The 15536-nt window shown below is 40.7% G+C and overlaps 1 protein-coding gene across 1 annotated transcript in view; it reads left to right on the top strand.

Moving 5' to 3' along the window:
* SLC39A10 (solute carrier family 39 member 10) overlaps positions 1-15536 on the top strand; it is a 99022-nt gene that overhangs the window by 56623 nt on the left and 26863 nt on the right. The window contains exons 5-8 of the mRNA XM_077448740.1: positions 5080-5249; positions 8523-8711; positions 13529-13652; positions 14595-14945. Of these exons, the coding sequence (XP_077304866.1) occupies positions 5080-5249; positions 8523-8711; positions 13529-13652; positions 14595-14945 (834 nt within the window). The remainder of the gene's footprint in view (positions 1-5079; positions 5250-8522; positions 8712-13528; positions 13653-14594; positions 14946-15536) is intronic.

The raw sequence follows: 15536 nt of genomic DNA, 5'->3' as shown, positions 1-15536 counted from the left end.
AAATATGTTCCCTGACAGCACAAGACTACAGTACAGCGGGACCGGGATGGGGGTCCAGTGTAAAGCAACCTTATATATTTTCTGTAAAGGTGAACTTACACTTTAATGTAGTGTTGCTATTTGTTTTAATTGTTTTATGTACATAAACCTTTCACAGATGCGGAGTGTTTTCTTTTTAGACTTGTCTGTGTTCCTGTTTAAATTGCCTTCTAGCTTGTTCTGCCAGACAGGAAGCAAGGAAAGGAAAAATCGAGCGTGGGACACGAATGGAAAAAATTGTACTAGTAGAGTAATAAAATGGTTGGAACCACTGTCAGAACTGAATGTTGAGACAAAAAATACCAGCTGAAATTCTGCGTGTGTCAGTCTGTCCGACCAGAAGCCGGTTTCTGTCAGACGTGCATGCTGGAAAACTAGCAGCTGACTGCCATCGGCAGAGCGTGCAGATCGGGAGTCAGTGCTGATCTGTGTGTTCTGGGAGAGAGGGCCCCCCCCCAAGAACACAACAGCTCAGCAGAGATGAGATCGCTCCACATGATTTAATACAGCCATCTTCCAACCCAGAACTGTCAGGTGTGTGTGTGTGTGTGTGTGTGTGTGTGTGTGTGTGTGTGTTTTAACTGTATTGTGTACCCAGCTTAAGCCTCTGCAAGTGTTCATGGTTTAGGGAAAAAAAGATTGGGGGGCCTGTCCATTCATACATAACATGTTACATCCTGAATATGGGTGTAACATGTTATGAAAGGTGAACGTGAACTTGGACCCCTTTTTTATACTGAGGCATTTTTCAGGCGCTTTTGAGCTTAGACTAGCACTTGTAAAGTGCCTGAAAAAACGGCTCCTCTGCATTCTCAGTGTGAAAGCCCAATGAATGAAGCATCTGGGGCTCCAGCTCCTCCTCTAACTTTTGTTTATGTTCTGTATTGAATTCTGGGACAAGCTGCATTCCAAATGAATTTAGAAAACAGCTGGCACAATTTTTCAGAAATAAGAATTGGGTATGTGTGTAGGAATTGTCTGGAATAGTTACAAAAACCGAGGAACATCCATTTTCAAGGTGTTAACCCTACCAAGCCATGAGAGCCGTTTGGACACATACATAGTAAGGGAATAAAATTCCTGGAAGAGCTGGGATGCATCTGCCTGTATTTGGATACCAAGGTATCGGATGGAGGTGGAACCCGTTTTAAAAGAAAAGCAGTCAAGTCTTTTGTAGGTCCAACTTTGGCAGAAAGATGTTGAGGATTTACTGTAGTTCAGTTTGAAATTACTGACCGCCCAAAACTTCTGGAACTCCTGCCACACTGACGGCAGCAACTAGTGTGGGTGTGATGGTAGGTTTATTTTAACAGTGAGACAGAATTACAGGCACTTAAACCCCCTTCCTAACCAGACCAATTTTCAGCTTTCGTGCCCACATTTTAAATGACAATTACTCAGTCACACCTGAAGTACTGTTGGCCTATCATTTCTTGAGACCCTAACATGCCAGGAAAGTACAAATACCCCACAATTGAACCCTTTTGGAAAGTAGACATTCCAAGGTATTTAGTAAGAGGCATGGTGAGTTTTTTTTGAAGTTGTACATTTTTTTTTTTTTTTTTTTTTTTTTAACACAATTCTTGGCAAAATCAAGTGTTTTTTTTTTTTGTTGTTTTTTTTCTTCACAAAATTGTCATTAGCAGGTTATTTCTCACACACAGCATATGCATACCACAAATTGCACTCTAAAACACATTCTGCTATTCATATATGTGAGACTTTTACACAGTGTGGCCACATACAGAGGCCCAACATGCAGGGAGCACCATCAGGTGTTCTGGAGCATAAATTACACATCTAATTTCCAGACTACCTCTTACACTTTTGAAGGCCTTGGAGCACCAGGACAGTGGAAATGCCCCAAAAATGACCCCATTTTGGAAAGTATACACCCCAACGTATAATCCCGAGGCTTAATGAGTCTTTTGGACATGTCATATATTTTTATATTTTTTTTCTACAAATTTTTGGAAAATGTGGAAAGAGAATGAAAACACAAGTTGTCCATTTATACAATATTTTTAACACATAACATGTACATACCAAAAATGACACCCCAAAATACATTCTCCTACTCCCGAGTAAGGCGATACCACATGTGTGAGACTTCCACAGCCTGGCCACATACATGGACTGAGCATGGCTGGGTACAGCTCGGTATTCCTGGGTATCACCGAGCATGACTGGGTATGGCTGAACATGGATGGCGGGATGGCTTATACAGGGGGATGGATGGATGATGGATTTGTCACTGAGTAGCGCTGTGAGCACTGTACATCCACAGCGCTGCTGCATCTGTTCTCTCCGCTCACACTGTATGGAGAGGAGAGAGGAACAGGACATGACGTCACTTGACGGAGCGATCATGTGTTAACTTGCTGCTGTCAGGAGCCATTTACCTTGATGCGCTAGGTCCTCTGGACCCGGCGGTCACTGTGCTCGGACGTCATAGTACGCCCCCCCCCCCCCCCCCCCAGAGTTATCCGACCGCCCTGTAGCCGTAATTCGGCTATGGGCCGATTGGTAAGTGGTTTAATGAGTATTTGACCCCTTCACAAAACATGACAATGTACTTGGTGGCAAAACTTGTGTTGGCAATCAAAGGTCAGATGTTTCTTGTAGTTGGCCACCAAATTTGCACACCTCAGGAGGGATTTTGTTCCACTCCTCTTTGCAGATTCTTTCCAAGTCATTAGGGTTTTGAGGCTGATGTTTGGTAACTCGAACCTTGAGCTCCCCCCACATATTTTGTATCGCATTAAGGTCTGGAGACTAACTAGGCCACTCCAGGACCTTTTTTAATGTGCTTCTTGAGCCACTCCTTTGTTGCTTTTGCCGTGTGTTTTGGGTCATTGTCATGCTGGGATACCCATCCACGAACCATTTTTATTGCCCTGGCTCAGGGAAGGAGGTTCTCGCCAAGATTTGACAGTTGTCCTGTCTCCTTAGCAGAACCCCCCCCCCCAATACCAGGACACGAGACACTCCTGGGTTATGCTGCAGATCCAGGTGATTGGACTCTGGCAAAATGGCAAAGCTTGACACCACCTAGCATTCTCCACTCCCAGCATTGCCTCCCACTAGTGTCCTTAAGTAATGGACCTCTGTCTACGGAGGAAGCCTTTTCTGCTTTGATGCATGTATTACCACTTGAACGGACTTTCTCTGCTTGGCCTCAGTGCTCTAAAGCATAAGCAATTTTCGGGCTCAGTCTCTACAGATGTTTATATCCCAGAGGGACAGTCCCCTGATACCGGTGGAAGAACAGGGACAGCCTGTAAGCTGTATTGGCGCTGAATCCTGTGTGGCACACACCCTGACATTGTTACAGGACATGTGTCACCATGTTTGGGCACAAACATACATTTCTGTCCTGTCCTGTCCTGTCCGTCATATCGGTACCAAATGTCAGACTGCTCTTTGAGAATTGAGATTACTCTGACTTGGGTGGAACGCCTACATTCTGATTCTGTTCGTGATGCACATTTCAAGAGTATCTCCCCCCAGAGGTGTTTCACCAACTTTGTCTTCAGTGAGAGCGATCCGACAGCAGCGGAGCCACCCGAATGATCTCATCTGACAGGCAGAAATCTTACACAAGTCTCACTCAGTTTCTCACACAATCCCAGTGGCTACAGCCACTGGATTGTGTGATTTAACAAACCAACCCCCTCCACACTGTGTGATTCGTAGTGGTTATTTGGCCGCTTGATTGTTGTTTTTGTTTTTTACAGGGCGTGGGAGGGGACAGCCAGTGGCCAACACCCCCTGCCCTCGGTTACTTCAGTTTACCATAGAGGACCAGATGGTCCCGGCCATCTCTATGACCTTCAGAGGCCGGGCGCAGCATTATTACTTTCAGCAAATTTAAACACTACTGTGTTTTTAGCTGGAAAGGCTGAGATTGTGTTTTTTTTTTTTTTCTCCCCACTTCAGGCTTTCCAGCCTGGAGGAGAGATGTGAACCCTGTAAAGAGGACCTGTCATGTGCTATTCCTATTACAAGGGATGTTTACATTCCTTGTATTAGGAATAAAAGGGATCAAAAACATTTTTTAAAGGGAAAGTGCAAATATAAAAATTCAAAAAAAAAATTGAAAGTGACCCCTATGTGCTCGCACGCGGAAGCGGAATGCATACCCTTAGGGTCCTTTCACACGGGGCAGATCAGTGATGATCCGCCCCGTGGATATCCGCTTGCACAGCGGTGATTGCCGGCGCGATCTCCACTGAGCAGGGAGATGACGGACCTGTCACAGCGCCGCTCTCCCCTATGGGAGATTGGGTGATGACGAACACTGCGGTCCGTCGTCGCCATATCCGATGACTGATGGAAAAAATATATTTTTCCTCCGTCACACTTTTTTCAGATCGGAGTGGGTCGGATGTCAGCGGACTTGTCACCACTGACATCCGACGCTCTATGCAGCATCCGTTCAGGTCCACCTGCAAAACTGACAGGCGGGCCTGAAAGGAACGGTAGTGTGAAAGGGGCCTTACTAGCGATGGTCTATTGGGTGCGCCCGCTTTAGCAAGCCATTCACACTACTTAGTTATGATCACATTGAATATTTTATAGTCTGATTTACATACTACTACTAGTTTAGCATTTCAAAACATATTTTGTTTCTGTGCGTAGATTTTATTTGTAGACGTGGGAGCTGCTATACATAAGCATGCTTTCCTTTCCCTCTGTGCAGTACTATGCATTGGTTATACTTTGCTTCTCCTTGCAGATCACGTAAACAGGTCTTCCAACCTCCTGAAAAGAATGCACTCCTTGGGTGGTCTTGTATCTTTTCCTCGTATGACTAAACATATTTTTTACTTGGTAACAAAGATATAAAGAGCAATCCTATCAAAAATAGGACAGTCAAATCAAAACTTTCAAACTATAATTAACAATGTAATTTGTGAAGTCTGTTAACTGACAGTACATTAAACATTCACATTAAACTGTAAACTAGCAAGCATACTTTATTAGTGTGTATTGTGCGATTTTTCCTAACCTTGTGATTTTTCTTTTCCTTTTTTATAGTGTGGCTTTATGGCTTCTTCTCCATCACTGTGATCAGCCTGCTATCCTTGCTTGGTGTTATTCTGATTCCAATTATAAACCAAGGCTGCTTTAAGTTCCTTTTGAATTTCCTTGTTGCGTTAGCAGTGGGAACATTAAGTGGAGATGCACTACTTCATCTGTTACCTCATGTATGTCATTGTTAATGTTTTGGAAAGGACATGTAAAGTTTGTGTATGGGGTTTTTTTTTTTTTTTTTCCCATTAATAGTAGCCTTAAAGTGAACTAGTGAAAAATATATACATCCAAAAAATAAATGCTGGGTAATTTTTCACACATGCACCTGGACTGTGCTTTTTTGTTTTTCTCCTGGAAAAAACGCGCTTTTTTGTTCAGACCTCGCCCATCATCGGCACCTGCTTCCAGGAATAAGATGCTGTACTGACATAATCATGTTAATCCGTGCTGCACAATGGTGTTTTTTCCCAAATAGTCTTCCCGGACAGCATATAAGATGTAGGTAACTCCTCCAACTGGAACAGTAAACTCATAGTCAAATAAAAGGGAGTCCTTCTGCTGAACTGGGCAGTTTTTTTTTTTTTTTTTGTTTCCTCCAGCTGTAGGAGCTGAATTGCCTGGAACCTGGGTGAGGGAGGTCTCGTTTCCCTAGCTATCCTCCTTCCACCCACCCCTTTACTTACCTGACTCCCCTAGTGTAGAATTCTTTGCTAGATTATCCTGCAGGACCCCCCCCCTTCATTACAGGAAGGGAGTGGGACTTGGTTCCTTATTTTTGTTAAAAAAAAAAAAATTATACATACAGTTTAGGCTAATATGTATTCTTCTACATATTTTTATTTTTTTAACAAAAATGTAGAAGAATACATATTGGCCTAAACGGATGAAGAGATTTTTTATTTTTTTTGGCATTTATTATAGCAAAATTCTAAAAAAAAAAAAAAAAAAAAAAAAAATTTCAAAATTTACATTCTTTTTTGCTTTATAGCACAAAAGATAGAAACCGCAAAGGTGATCAAATACCACCGAAGAAAGCTCTATTTGTGGGAAATGGAGGATTAGATTAGTCTTAGAATGTGTCTGCCAGTAGATTTAGAGTTGGATTTAGGCTGAACTTGTACTTTCATCATGCAAAACTTTTATCCCAAAAGGAAAAAAATAAAACTGGAGAGTGCAAAATCTGGTACAGTCCTGCATAGGAAACAATTGGCTTCCGGGGTTTGTGTTTTTATTTTTGTCAAAGCTTAAAGCAGCTGTAACCCCAGAAAGAGAAAAATCTTCTGTTACTTAAGGCATGATCTATAGCATAGTGCTTATACCTTGTCATTTGTCCGTTCCTATGCTGTAAAATACCTAGTTGATCCTGCCTGTTGTGTCCTCCTGTGGGTGCTGACCACGGTAATCATGGCTGTTGAGCCATGATACCATGGTCGGTTTATGTCCTTCCTTCCTTCCTTCCTTCCTTCCTTCCTTCCTTCCTTCCTTCCTTCCTTCCTTCCTTCCTTCCTTCCTTCCTTCCTTCCTTCCTTCCTTCCTTCCTTCCTTCCTTCCTTCCTTCCTTCCTTCCTTCCTTCCTTCCTTCCTTCCTTTTTTTTTCCTTCCAGTTCTGAAGCCTGTGTGTGAGCTGATCTCCTCCCCGCCGCTCCTGCCACTCTTTCCTGTGGCTTGAAAATAACATTTATAAATAACTGCCATCCTATTTTATTAAGATCTATAAAGTACTGTCTTACCATCTCTCCTTGTATCGGGAAAGGAGAGTGGAGAAGGACACATGACCGCACAGAAGTGCTGTGAGAAAAGGTATTTCAGGATTCAAATTTAAAAAAATGGACACACAGTACTTTATCTTGATAAAACAGAGGATGGCAGTTGTTGTTCGGACTCTTCAACCACTTTAATTGAACAAGCTGAAGTTAGAAGCGGATTGGTACAGCTCTATATAGTAACCAGATGTTGTGCAGTCTAGTTTTAGTAAATCAACCCCAGTGTTGTACTCCTTTTTCATAGCTTACTTTTTATATGGCTATACAGTCTGTTACTCCAAAGGTTTAGGACATTTTATGGAATGTCTTGTCTTTGCATTTTCACTGGTGTGAAGTGTTGCAGCAAATGTTAGATTTACAACCCCAAGACCATTTCCATGTCATACTTATGAACTGGGTGGTGTCTATCCTGTACTCTGATGTTATACCTCTTCCATGACTTCATCTATAGAGGGTGTGATGGGATATATTTCTGCATTTATGTAGTGTCTCTTGTTCTACAACATATGTTTTGTTTAAAGAGTTGGAACCATCTTTTATACATGTTGCAGGTTTTCTACTAACATGGTAATCCTTGTGCATGTTTTTTTTAATATCGTGCCATTTTTTTTTTTCTTGTGTTTTTGAGTCAATACAAACTTGGTGCATTTGGAGACTTAATCTAGAGAAATTTCAGTATCCCTGGACATTTCCTGAATTACTGTGATTGCATTTAGGCCAGCATGCTACTGCTTATTCGTTTTTAGTGGCAGTACATGAGCTTTGGGTATTGGTGGTGCTGACCTGCAGCCCCAGATTTATACTTGCTGGTAACTCTTTCCATGTGTGTTCCAGGACAGCGGGGTTCTAGATTGTTCTTTTTTTTCTGTTGTTTTTTTTTTTTTTTTTTTTTTTTTCCCAGTATGAGTAAAACCCTCATACCCAGCTGTGTTGGCATGTCTGACTGTGAAAAGGGTTAAAGGTCTCCTGTTTTCTTTGCTGAAACATCTTTTGTGTGTGGGTTTCTCCCCCCACCCACCACCATGGAAGCAAAAGCTGGGAACAGTCTTTAACCAACTTATGAATTTAAAGTGATCCTTTGTGATATGAACAAAATGTTGCAGTCATTGTTGAAAATGCTAATTGAGGCAATGACTTGTTCTAAAGCAGCCATAGACTGTTTGTTTGAATCTTTGCCATTTCAATAGGAAAAGGCCAAGTTTGAACCATGCATGATCAGGCTGAACGAACAACTTGGATACAACCTTCTTGTCGGGTTTTACTTGCAATTATCGCTAGCGGTTGTTGTAACCACTAGCATTAATCATTGTGTTCTCGTTCTGGCAGGGGCGGCTTCCCCTGCCCTCCCACTAGGAGACAATTGTTAAGCTGGATGGATTCCCCCATTAACACTGGTTGCAGGAAATTAATTTGCTCAGTCTGTAGAGGCCGAAGTCATTGATTGCATTTAATTCCGATAGAGGGTCAGGCAGACTACTAGTATTGTTAGAAGATTGGGTCAGCAGCTACATTGTCCATGTTTCTTGCAATACAGGATTTCCTTTAAAGGAAGCGCTTTTTGGGTATTTCTGCATTAAAGACTGCAAAAGGTATTTCATTGTGTTTAACATCCCTGTGTGTTGTGTGTTTTTTTTTTTTTTTTTTTTATTTATTTATTTTATTTATTTTTTTTTTTTTTTGCAGTCACAAGGTGGGCATGATCATGGTTCTGAAGAGTCTGGACACGGTAAAGATATAGACCATGTTGAAGACCAGGAGTTTCTGGTGGAGTATGATGGTGTTATGAAAGGCCTAGTTGCACTTGGTGGAATTTATCTTTTGTTTATCGTCGAGCACGGTATCCGAATGTTTAAACACTATAATGAGCAACGGGTAAGTTCTCTTTTTTTTTTTTTTTTTTATAATAGACAAATAAGTAAATTGACATTTTTATACACAAAATGCATCTAACCAGCTGACTAGCACAGACCTGTAAAAATGTCATCCAAATACTTTGAGTGTAGCATGTCATGTTGCTTTTCCTTCCCAAGGATTAGAGAGTTTTCTGGTTTCATTTATTAGCAATTTGATTTGTTCTGTATTACAAGAGAAGCTATTCTGTGTAAAATGGAACTTATAAAACCATGTTCTGCAGTGCCAATTAGACTATAGCAATATAATTTTTGCCTCCATTGTATTGGACTTTGGTATGCATACAAGTTTAACCACATGCCGTCCGGGCCATAGCCAAAAGACGGCTACAGCGCGGTCGGCTTATTCTGGGAGGGCATCCATGGACATCCTCCCAGAATCTTGCTCCCCTGGGTCGCACATCCAGGATCATCCATGACCGGACCCGGCGAATCACGGACTGTAGTAAACGGCCGCTGATAGCGATCACTTGTAAACAAACCAATGTCACGTCATGACGCCGCTTCCTCTCTCTCCTCTCTGTACCGATCGGTACAGTGAAAGGGGGAAGAGATGGCAGCAGCGTTGTGGGCTGGATGTGAAGTGCCCACAGCGCTGCTTAGTGCCAATAATCTGCAATACTCTGCAACACTGTGCCATACTTGCCAATAAATTTTAAAAAACTTTTTATTTTTTTTATTTTTTTTTACTTACCATTCAGTCTTTTTTTTGATAGCGCAAAAAACAAAACAAAAAAAACAGTGGTGATTAAATGCCACCAAAAGAAAGCTCTATTTGTGAAAAAAAGGACAAAAATTTAATTTGGGTACAATGTTGCATGAGTAATTGTCAGTGTTTTTGTTGCTAATTTTTGGTTAAACTCCAAATACAGTGGCAAGAAAGTATGTGAACCTCCTTGGAATTAACAGGTTTTCTGCAGTAATTTGCCATACAACATGATCTGTTCCTCATCAGTCACAATATTCAACAAATAGAATGAGCTTAAGCTGATAACACACTAATATTCTAATTTGTTGTGCCTTTAACACACCCATTAACCATTTAGCTGGTCGAACCTCCTTTGGCAGCAATGGCTTCAGGCAAGCGCTTTCGGTAGCTCTGGATCAGACCTGCACAGCATTCGGGAGGAAATTTTTTTTTACCATTCCTCTTTACAAAACTGCTTTAGCTCAGACACATTTGTAGGCTATCTGGTGTGAGCGGCTCTCTTGATGTCATTCCACAGCATCTCTATGGAGTTGAGGTCTGGGATCGGACTAGCCCACTCCAAAAGGTGCATTTTCTTTTTTTTGAAGCCAGTTTTGTGGATTTGCTTGGGGCCATTGTCATTCTCAATGCCCTACTTCTACTAAATTTCAGCTGGCAGGCAACCACCCTGACATTACTCTGTAGGATATTTTAGTAAACTTCTTAACTTCCCCTCTGGAAGGCGACCACCTCCATTGTGCTCCGCCATGGACACCCTGTCAGTTCAAAGATTAGTGTTTTGGTAGACTCATGAACAGGAATGTTCCAGTGGAGTCTTCAGGCCTTTAGTTGTTACTTGTGGGTTCTTTACCTCATCAAGGATTCTGTATTGTGCCTTTTGGAGTCATCTTGGCTAGGCACCCACTTCTAGAAAGAGTAACCACAGTACTAAACTGTCTACAATTTATAAACCACTTGTCAAATTGTAGACTGATGGATTCCTAAACTGAGGTTACTTTGTATCCCTTTCCAGCCATATGCAAGTCAACTGCACTTGATTGTAAGTCTACAGAGTGCTAATTTTTTGCTTTTACCTCCAGCACTGTGAAAGTCTAATGGGTGTGCTCAAATAAAGATATGAGAAATTAGAATTTTGTGGGTCATCAGATTAAGCACTCTGTGTTTTGTCTCTTGTTGTGACAATGAGGATCAGATCACAATTTATGGCAAATTACTGCAGAAAAAGTTAAGTACAAGGGGGTTCACATACTTTCCCTGCCTCTGTAAGTGCAGTGATATAAATTCTCTCCCCCTGTATAATCTAAATCAATAGTGCAGATTCTTTACAAATTAAAAAAACCTCCATTAAAGTGTTACCAAACCTACAACAGTAAAATCTCTATATGCAGTAAAGCATGCTTGCTTTACTCACTGTGTAATTTAAGGGGTTATTCCTCCGCATTGTTTAAAGGCTGTTTTATCATATCTTCTCTGATCCTCCCTGTTTACTGTTGCAATCCATCTGCTGATAGTACAAAGTCTTGGGGGCACTCTGCACATGCTCAGTTTTATGCATTGCTCTATTTTGTTTTGGGGTGTTTGGTTTTTTTTTTTGGTCCTGTGCTGATCACATGCACCACAAATCGGCATTGTCCAAATAGTCATGCAGAGCAGCCTCATAGACGGTCAGAGAATGAAAACTCCTCTGAGCTTTAACCAGATACCGATATAAGTCGCAAAACTGCTATATACTGCCCATGAGAAAAGGTATTTAGCTGTTTATTTACTAAAATAATTGTATTTCCACGTTCTGTGTAATTGGGAGAAGCTGTGCACTCAGTCCAGAGAGTGATGAGATAGGGCACGGGTAGACAACCTGACGCCCTCCAGCTGTTGAACTAAATTTCCCATGCTGGCAGTTACAATTGCACCCAGAGGCATGATGGGTAATTCTGCAACAGCTGGAGGGCCACAGATTGCCTTCCCCTGGAATAGGGTGTAATGAACCGTGTGTATATATATTTGTGTGTAATTTTTTTTTTTCTCTTTTGGGATGAAGGTTTTACATGAAAAATAAAAACTGATCATTGTAAGCAACCCCTACTGATGATAGATGATTTGTCTCATGCCTGCAAACTGTCCCCCTTTTTATATATGTTACTTTCTGCTTCACAAGGCAGACTTTTTTTCTTACACCTCAACGCTTACAAATATAACTGGTAGTCAGTCTTCTTCCTCAAAATGATTGTGTATATATATATATATATATATATATATATATATATATATATATATATATATATATATATATATATATATATATATATATATATATATATATATATAAAATTTTTTTTAAACAGATATGTCCTACTTACCTGCTCTGTGCAAAACATGATCCTCTTCTCGGATCATAACCCCACCCCCCAGATCATGGCTCCTCCCCTCTACCGAGTGCCCACCATAGCAAGCCGCCTGCTATCGGGGAACTCATGAGGGCTTGCTCCCAAGCTGTGCTCTTGTATTTGACAAACCAAGCATGGATTGGCCCCGCCCCTCTCCTTCATTGGCTATGATTGACAGCTGACTCAGCCTGTGATTAGAGAGAGCTGCTGCTCTCATGCACCGAAAACGCCGCCTTGGCGTGCAAACATCCCTCACAGGTTCTCCTTAGCTTGATGTGTTTCGCTCCTCCAACTGGGTGTCATCAGAAGCTTCTGATAATGCCCAGTGGGAGGGGCAAAACGCGTCAAGCTAAGGAGGACCTCCGAGGGCTGTTTGCATGCCAAGGTGGCGGTTTTCTGCACATTTTAAAGCTTTTTGATTGACCACTGCTCCATGATTGGGAGTCTACCTGGCTTTACTATTGGGAATAGCAAAAAAGGATAAATGCCCCAAGGGATTGTATGGGTGGGGTTTAGATGTAAATCGGTCAAAAAGAAAGTTGTATAGAAAAAATATATAACCAATTTGTATTCATAAATTACAATAAAACACAGTAACGACATACTAATTCATGCAGTTCCTCTTCCAGAGTGTGGGAAGGGAAACTTGAGAATAAGATCACCAAGCAAAGTCACACAGAGCATATGGCACAGAATCAAATCGGAAATTCAAAGGAAGCTCGAGCAAACTTACTGAGAAATTTTGAGGGCAGAACGCTATTTGTTAAAAACAGGTGATATTCCAGGAATATGTTACTGACAACAGGTCAGTAACATGATTAGGTATAAAAAGGCCATCTTAAATTATGGGCAGAGGTGTTCACCAAGCTGTGAAAAGCTGCATCTAAAAATTGTCAAACCATTTCAGCATGATGTTCCTCAATATTAAATTGCTAAAACTTTATATCATCTACAGTACATAATCTCAAAAGATTTAGAGAATCTGGAGAAATCTTTGTACAAGGCATACATGCAATATCAGATGCAAATGATCTTGGCACTTTGGCGCTCCATTAACCATTTGCTGACCGCAATATGCGTGTTTAAAAAAAAAAAATGTATGTGTGTGTGTGTGTAATGTGTGTGTGTGTGTGTGTGTATATATATATATATATATATATATATATATATATATATAATATAAATTTTAGTGTGTGGGTTATCTGGGTTATGGCTGAAGCTATCAGCCATAACCCCGGTATCTTTTCTTTCAGCCAGCAGCTGACTCTCATCAAAGTGATCTGAGTGGCTCATTAGCCATTGGATCATTTTCCGAAGCAGCGGGGGAGGACATCCCCCAAAAATGTGTGAAGACTTGATAATTTTGAACGGTTCTCAAAATTTAACAGGATAAATAAAGTGAATGCTAGTTTTTAGGTTCGGGTGGTGTTGGCTAATTTGACCACTCTACGTAAGAGTCTAAGCATACTCTACATCCCACAGCCAACCAATATCGTTAAACAGTAAGGTTTACATTGAAAATGTGTTTGTATAATAGTGGCTGCATTTTGTTTTTGTGTGAAGTCGTTAGCCCAAGGTGATCATGTAACTATAGTGCGATTTGTGATCATTTTAGAATTTGACTAGTAAATGATAGAATGGAAGACTTAAATCAAATGGTCACTTCAATGGCTTTCTCTTACTTAGGGAATTAAAGGTAGGTTAAAGCGGAAACCTAAAGTTGATGAGTCTACAGTTGGGAGAAAGTTGTCCGATCACAAATTAAATCGGAGGTCAGATGCCGAATGGCTACAACTCAAGCCCTTAGCAGGTAAAGGTTATGAAGGTCCCTCTTGACTAATACTTTTTTTTTATTTTTTTTATTTTTTTTTTCCTGTTGGTCTCCTATTCAAATTTTTCTGAAATTGTTTGCGGTATTCATAACTATTCATCTTTCTGATGTTTTTTTGGCTTTAAAATCTGTTGCATGTTGTGCTGTCAGCTAAATTCTTTTTAGATTACCTGGTTACAGTTAAAAGAAAAAGGCTTGTTAATACTTGTGCTAATGCATCTAAATGCATGTTATCGTTTTGTTCTGATGCAATGCCATTGACTTCTTTAAGCCTCCTAACCCACTAAATCAGAAAAACATAGATTTCCCATTTTTCAAAACACACTGCAGTACAGGCAAGGGAACAGGCCCTATTTTTTTTTTTTTTTTTCTGAGGAGGAACCTGGACACATGCGTTTTTAGCAAGTTGTAATGCATGCAGTAAAGATAGTGTTAATGTGTCTTTAAGGTTTTGTAATGGGCATAATTTCCAAACCTCAGTAATGAAAATCTGAAAGCAGCTCTCAAGCATTCAATGTGTGAAAGGCTCCCCAAGAATTTTCCAAATTAAAAGATTTCTACAAGGTGAAGTGGGAAAATTTTTTAAGAACAAACAAAATTACCATTTACTGACAACAAGAAACATTTTAGTGTCTGTGATCCTTCATCCTTCATATCCACTCCTTTGCAGATCCTCTCCAAGTCGTAAAGGTTTTGCGTTTTTTCCCTCACTGTACCTTTTTTCCAAATACCTATAACCTTACCTGGAATAATAAAACTGGAATGTAACTGGTATGCTTTGGCAGTATTGTGCATACAAGGTGCAGAGAAGACAAAGTAATATGCTATGCTGTCCCAGTAATGAAAACTTTTTTGATACTACTTTGCCCTAGGTAAATTCTGCTCAGTTTTTTTATTTCTGCTTTGCTGCTTTTAATATAGGAACTGAGGATCAAGCTGCTACTGAATCCCAGAGATTAAATGAAACCGAGATGACGTATGTTGATAGTCTTCAGTCTCCTGTAAAGGTTTTTGTTGCAGTTGACGAAGTAATGGCACACCATAACAAAGATGGACCCTATGATGATGATCACAGTGTGGATGATGGACAATATGAAAGTAATCATACAAAGGAAGTGGTATCAAAGAAACACAATCATAGCAAACACTCCCACCATTCCCATGGCCATTGTCATTCTGGAAAAGATATGAAAGACAATGGCATTGCTAGTATTGCTTGGATGGTTATAATGGGCGATGGCATGCACAATTTCAGTGACGGCTTGGCAATAGGTAAGTTCAGACTTGAGTTTTAAGGGCTACATCTCTTCATGAAATGAATATCTAGATCTCTTGCATTTGTCTGCCTTTGCTAATACATCTGCACTATACAGATATTTGTATGTTATGGTTAGAAGTAGAGGTCGACTGATATAACGGCCGATATTTGCAGTTTTTAATTAATCGGCATCGGCCAATTGTACTGGTAAAAAGGCAGATTTAGAACTACAGCACGACTTGCAAATGACTTCTGTAATAAAAGTGAATGCACGTTGCCTGAGTCTTCATAGAAGCGACTTTCCTCCTCTCTCTCTGCCAAGAAAAGAGTAAGACCCGGTTCACACAGGGGCGACTCAGATCTGACTTCAGGTCGCCCCTAGTCGCCTTAAGTCGCACTACATGTAAAAATCAATGTAAGTGAATGAGAGCCGTCTTAATGCACACTACTGAAGTCGCTCCGACTTCAGAAACGGTTCCTGTACTACTTCTATCCGACTTGTAGGCGTCTGGTACCCATTGATTTCAATGGAGGTCGCCTCCAAGTCAGATCGCCGTCTATACGGAGGCGACTCTCGCAGAATTATCAGCTCTCAAAAGGCAACT

This window comes from Lithobates pipiens, unplaced genomic scaffold (genome assembly GCF_037356315.1).
Source record: "Lithobates pipiens isolate NorthernLeopardFrog02 unplaced genomic scaffold, aLitPip1_a1.2 Scaffold_22, whole genome shotgun sequence".
NCBI lineage: Eukaryota > Metazoa > Chordata > Amphibia > Anura > Ranidae > Lithobates > Lithobates pipiens.
The sequence above is the reverse complement of the archived record's forward strand: the minus strand, read 5'-3'. Positions and strand labels throughout refer to the sequence as shown.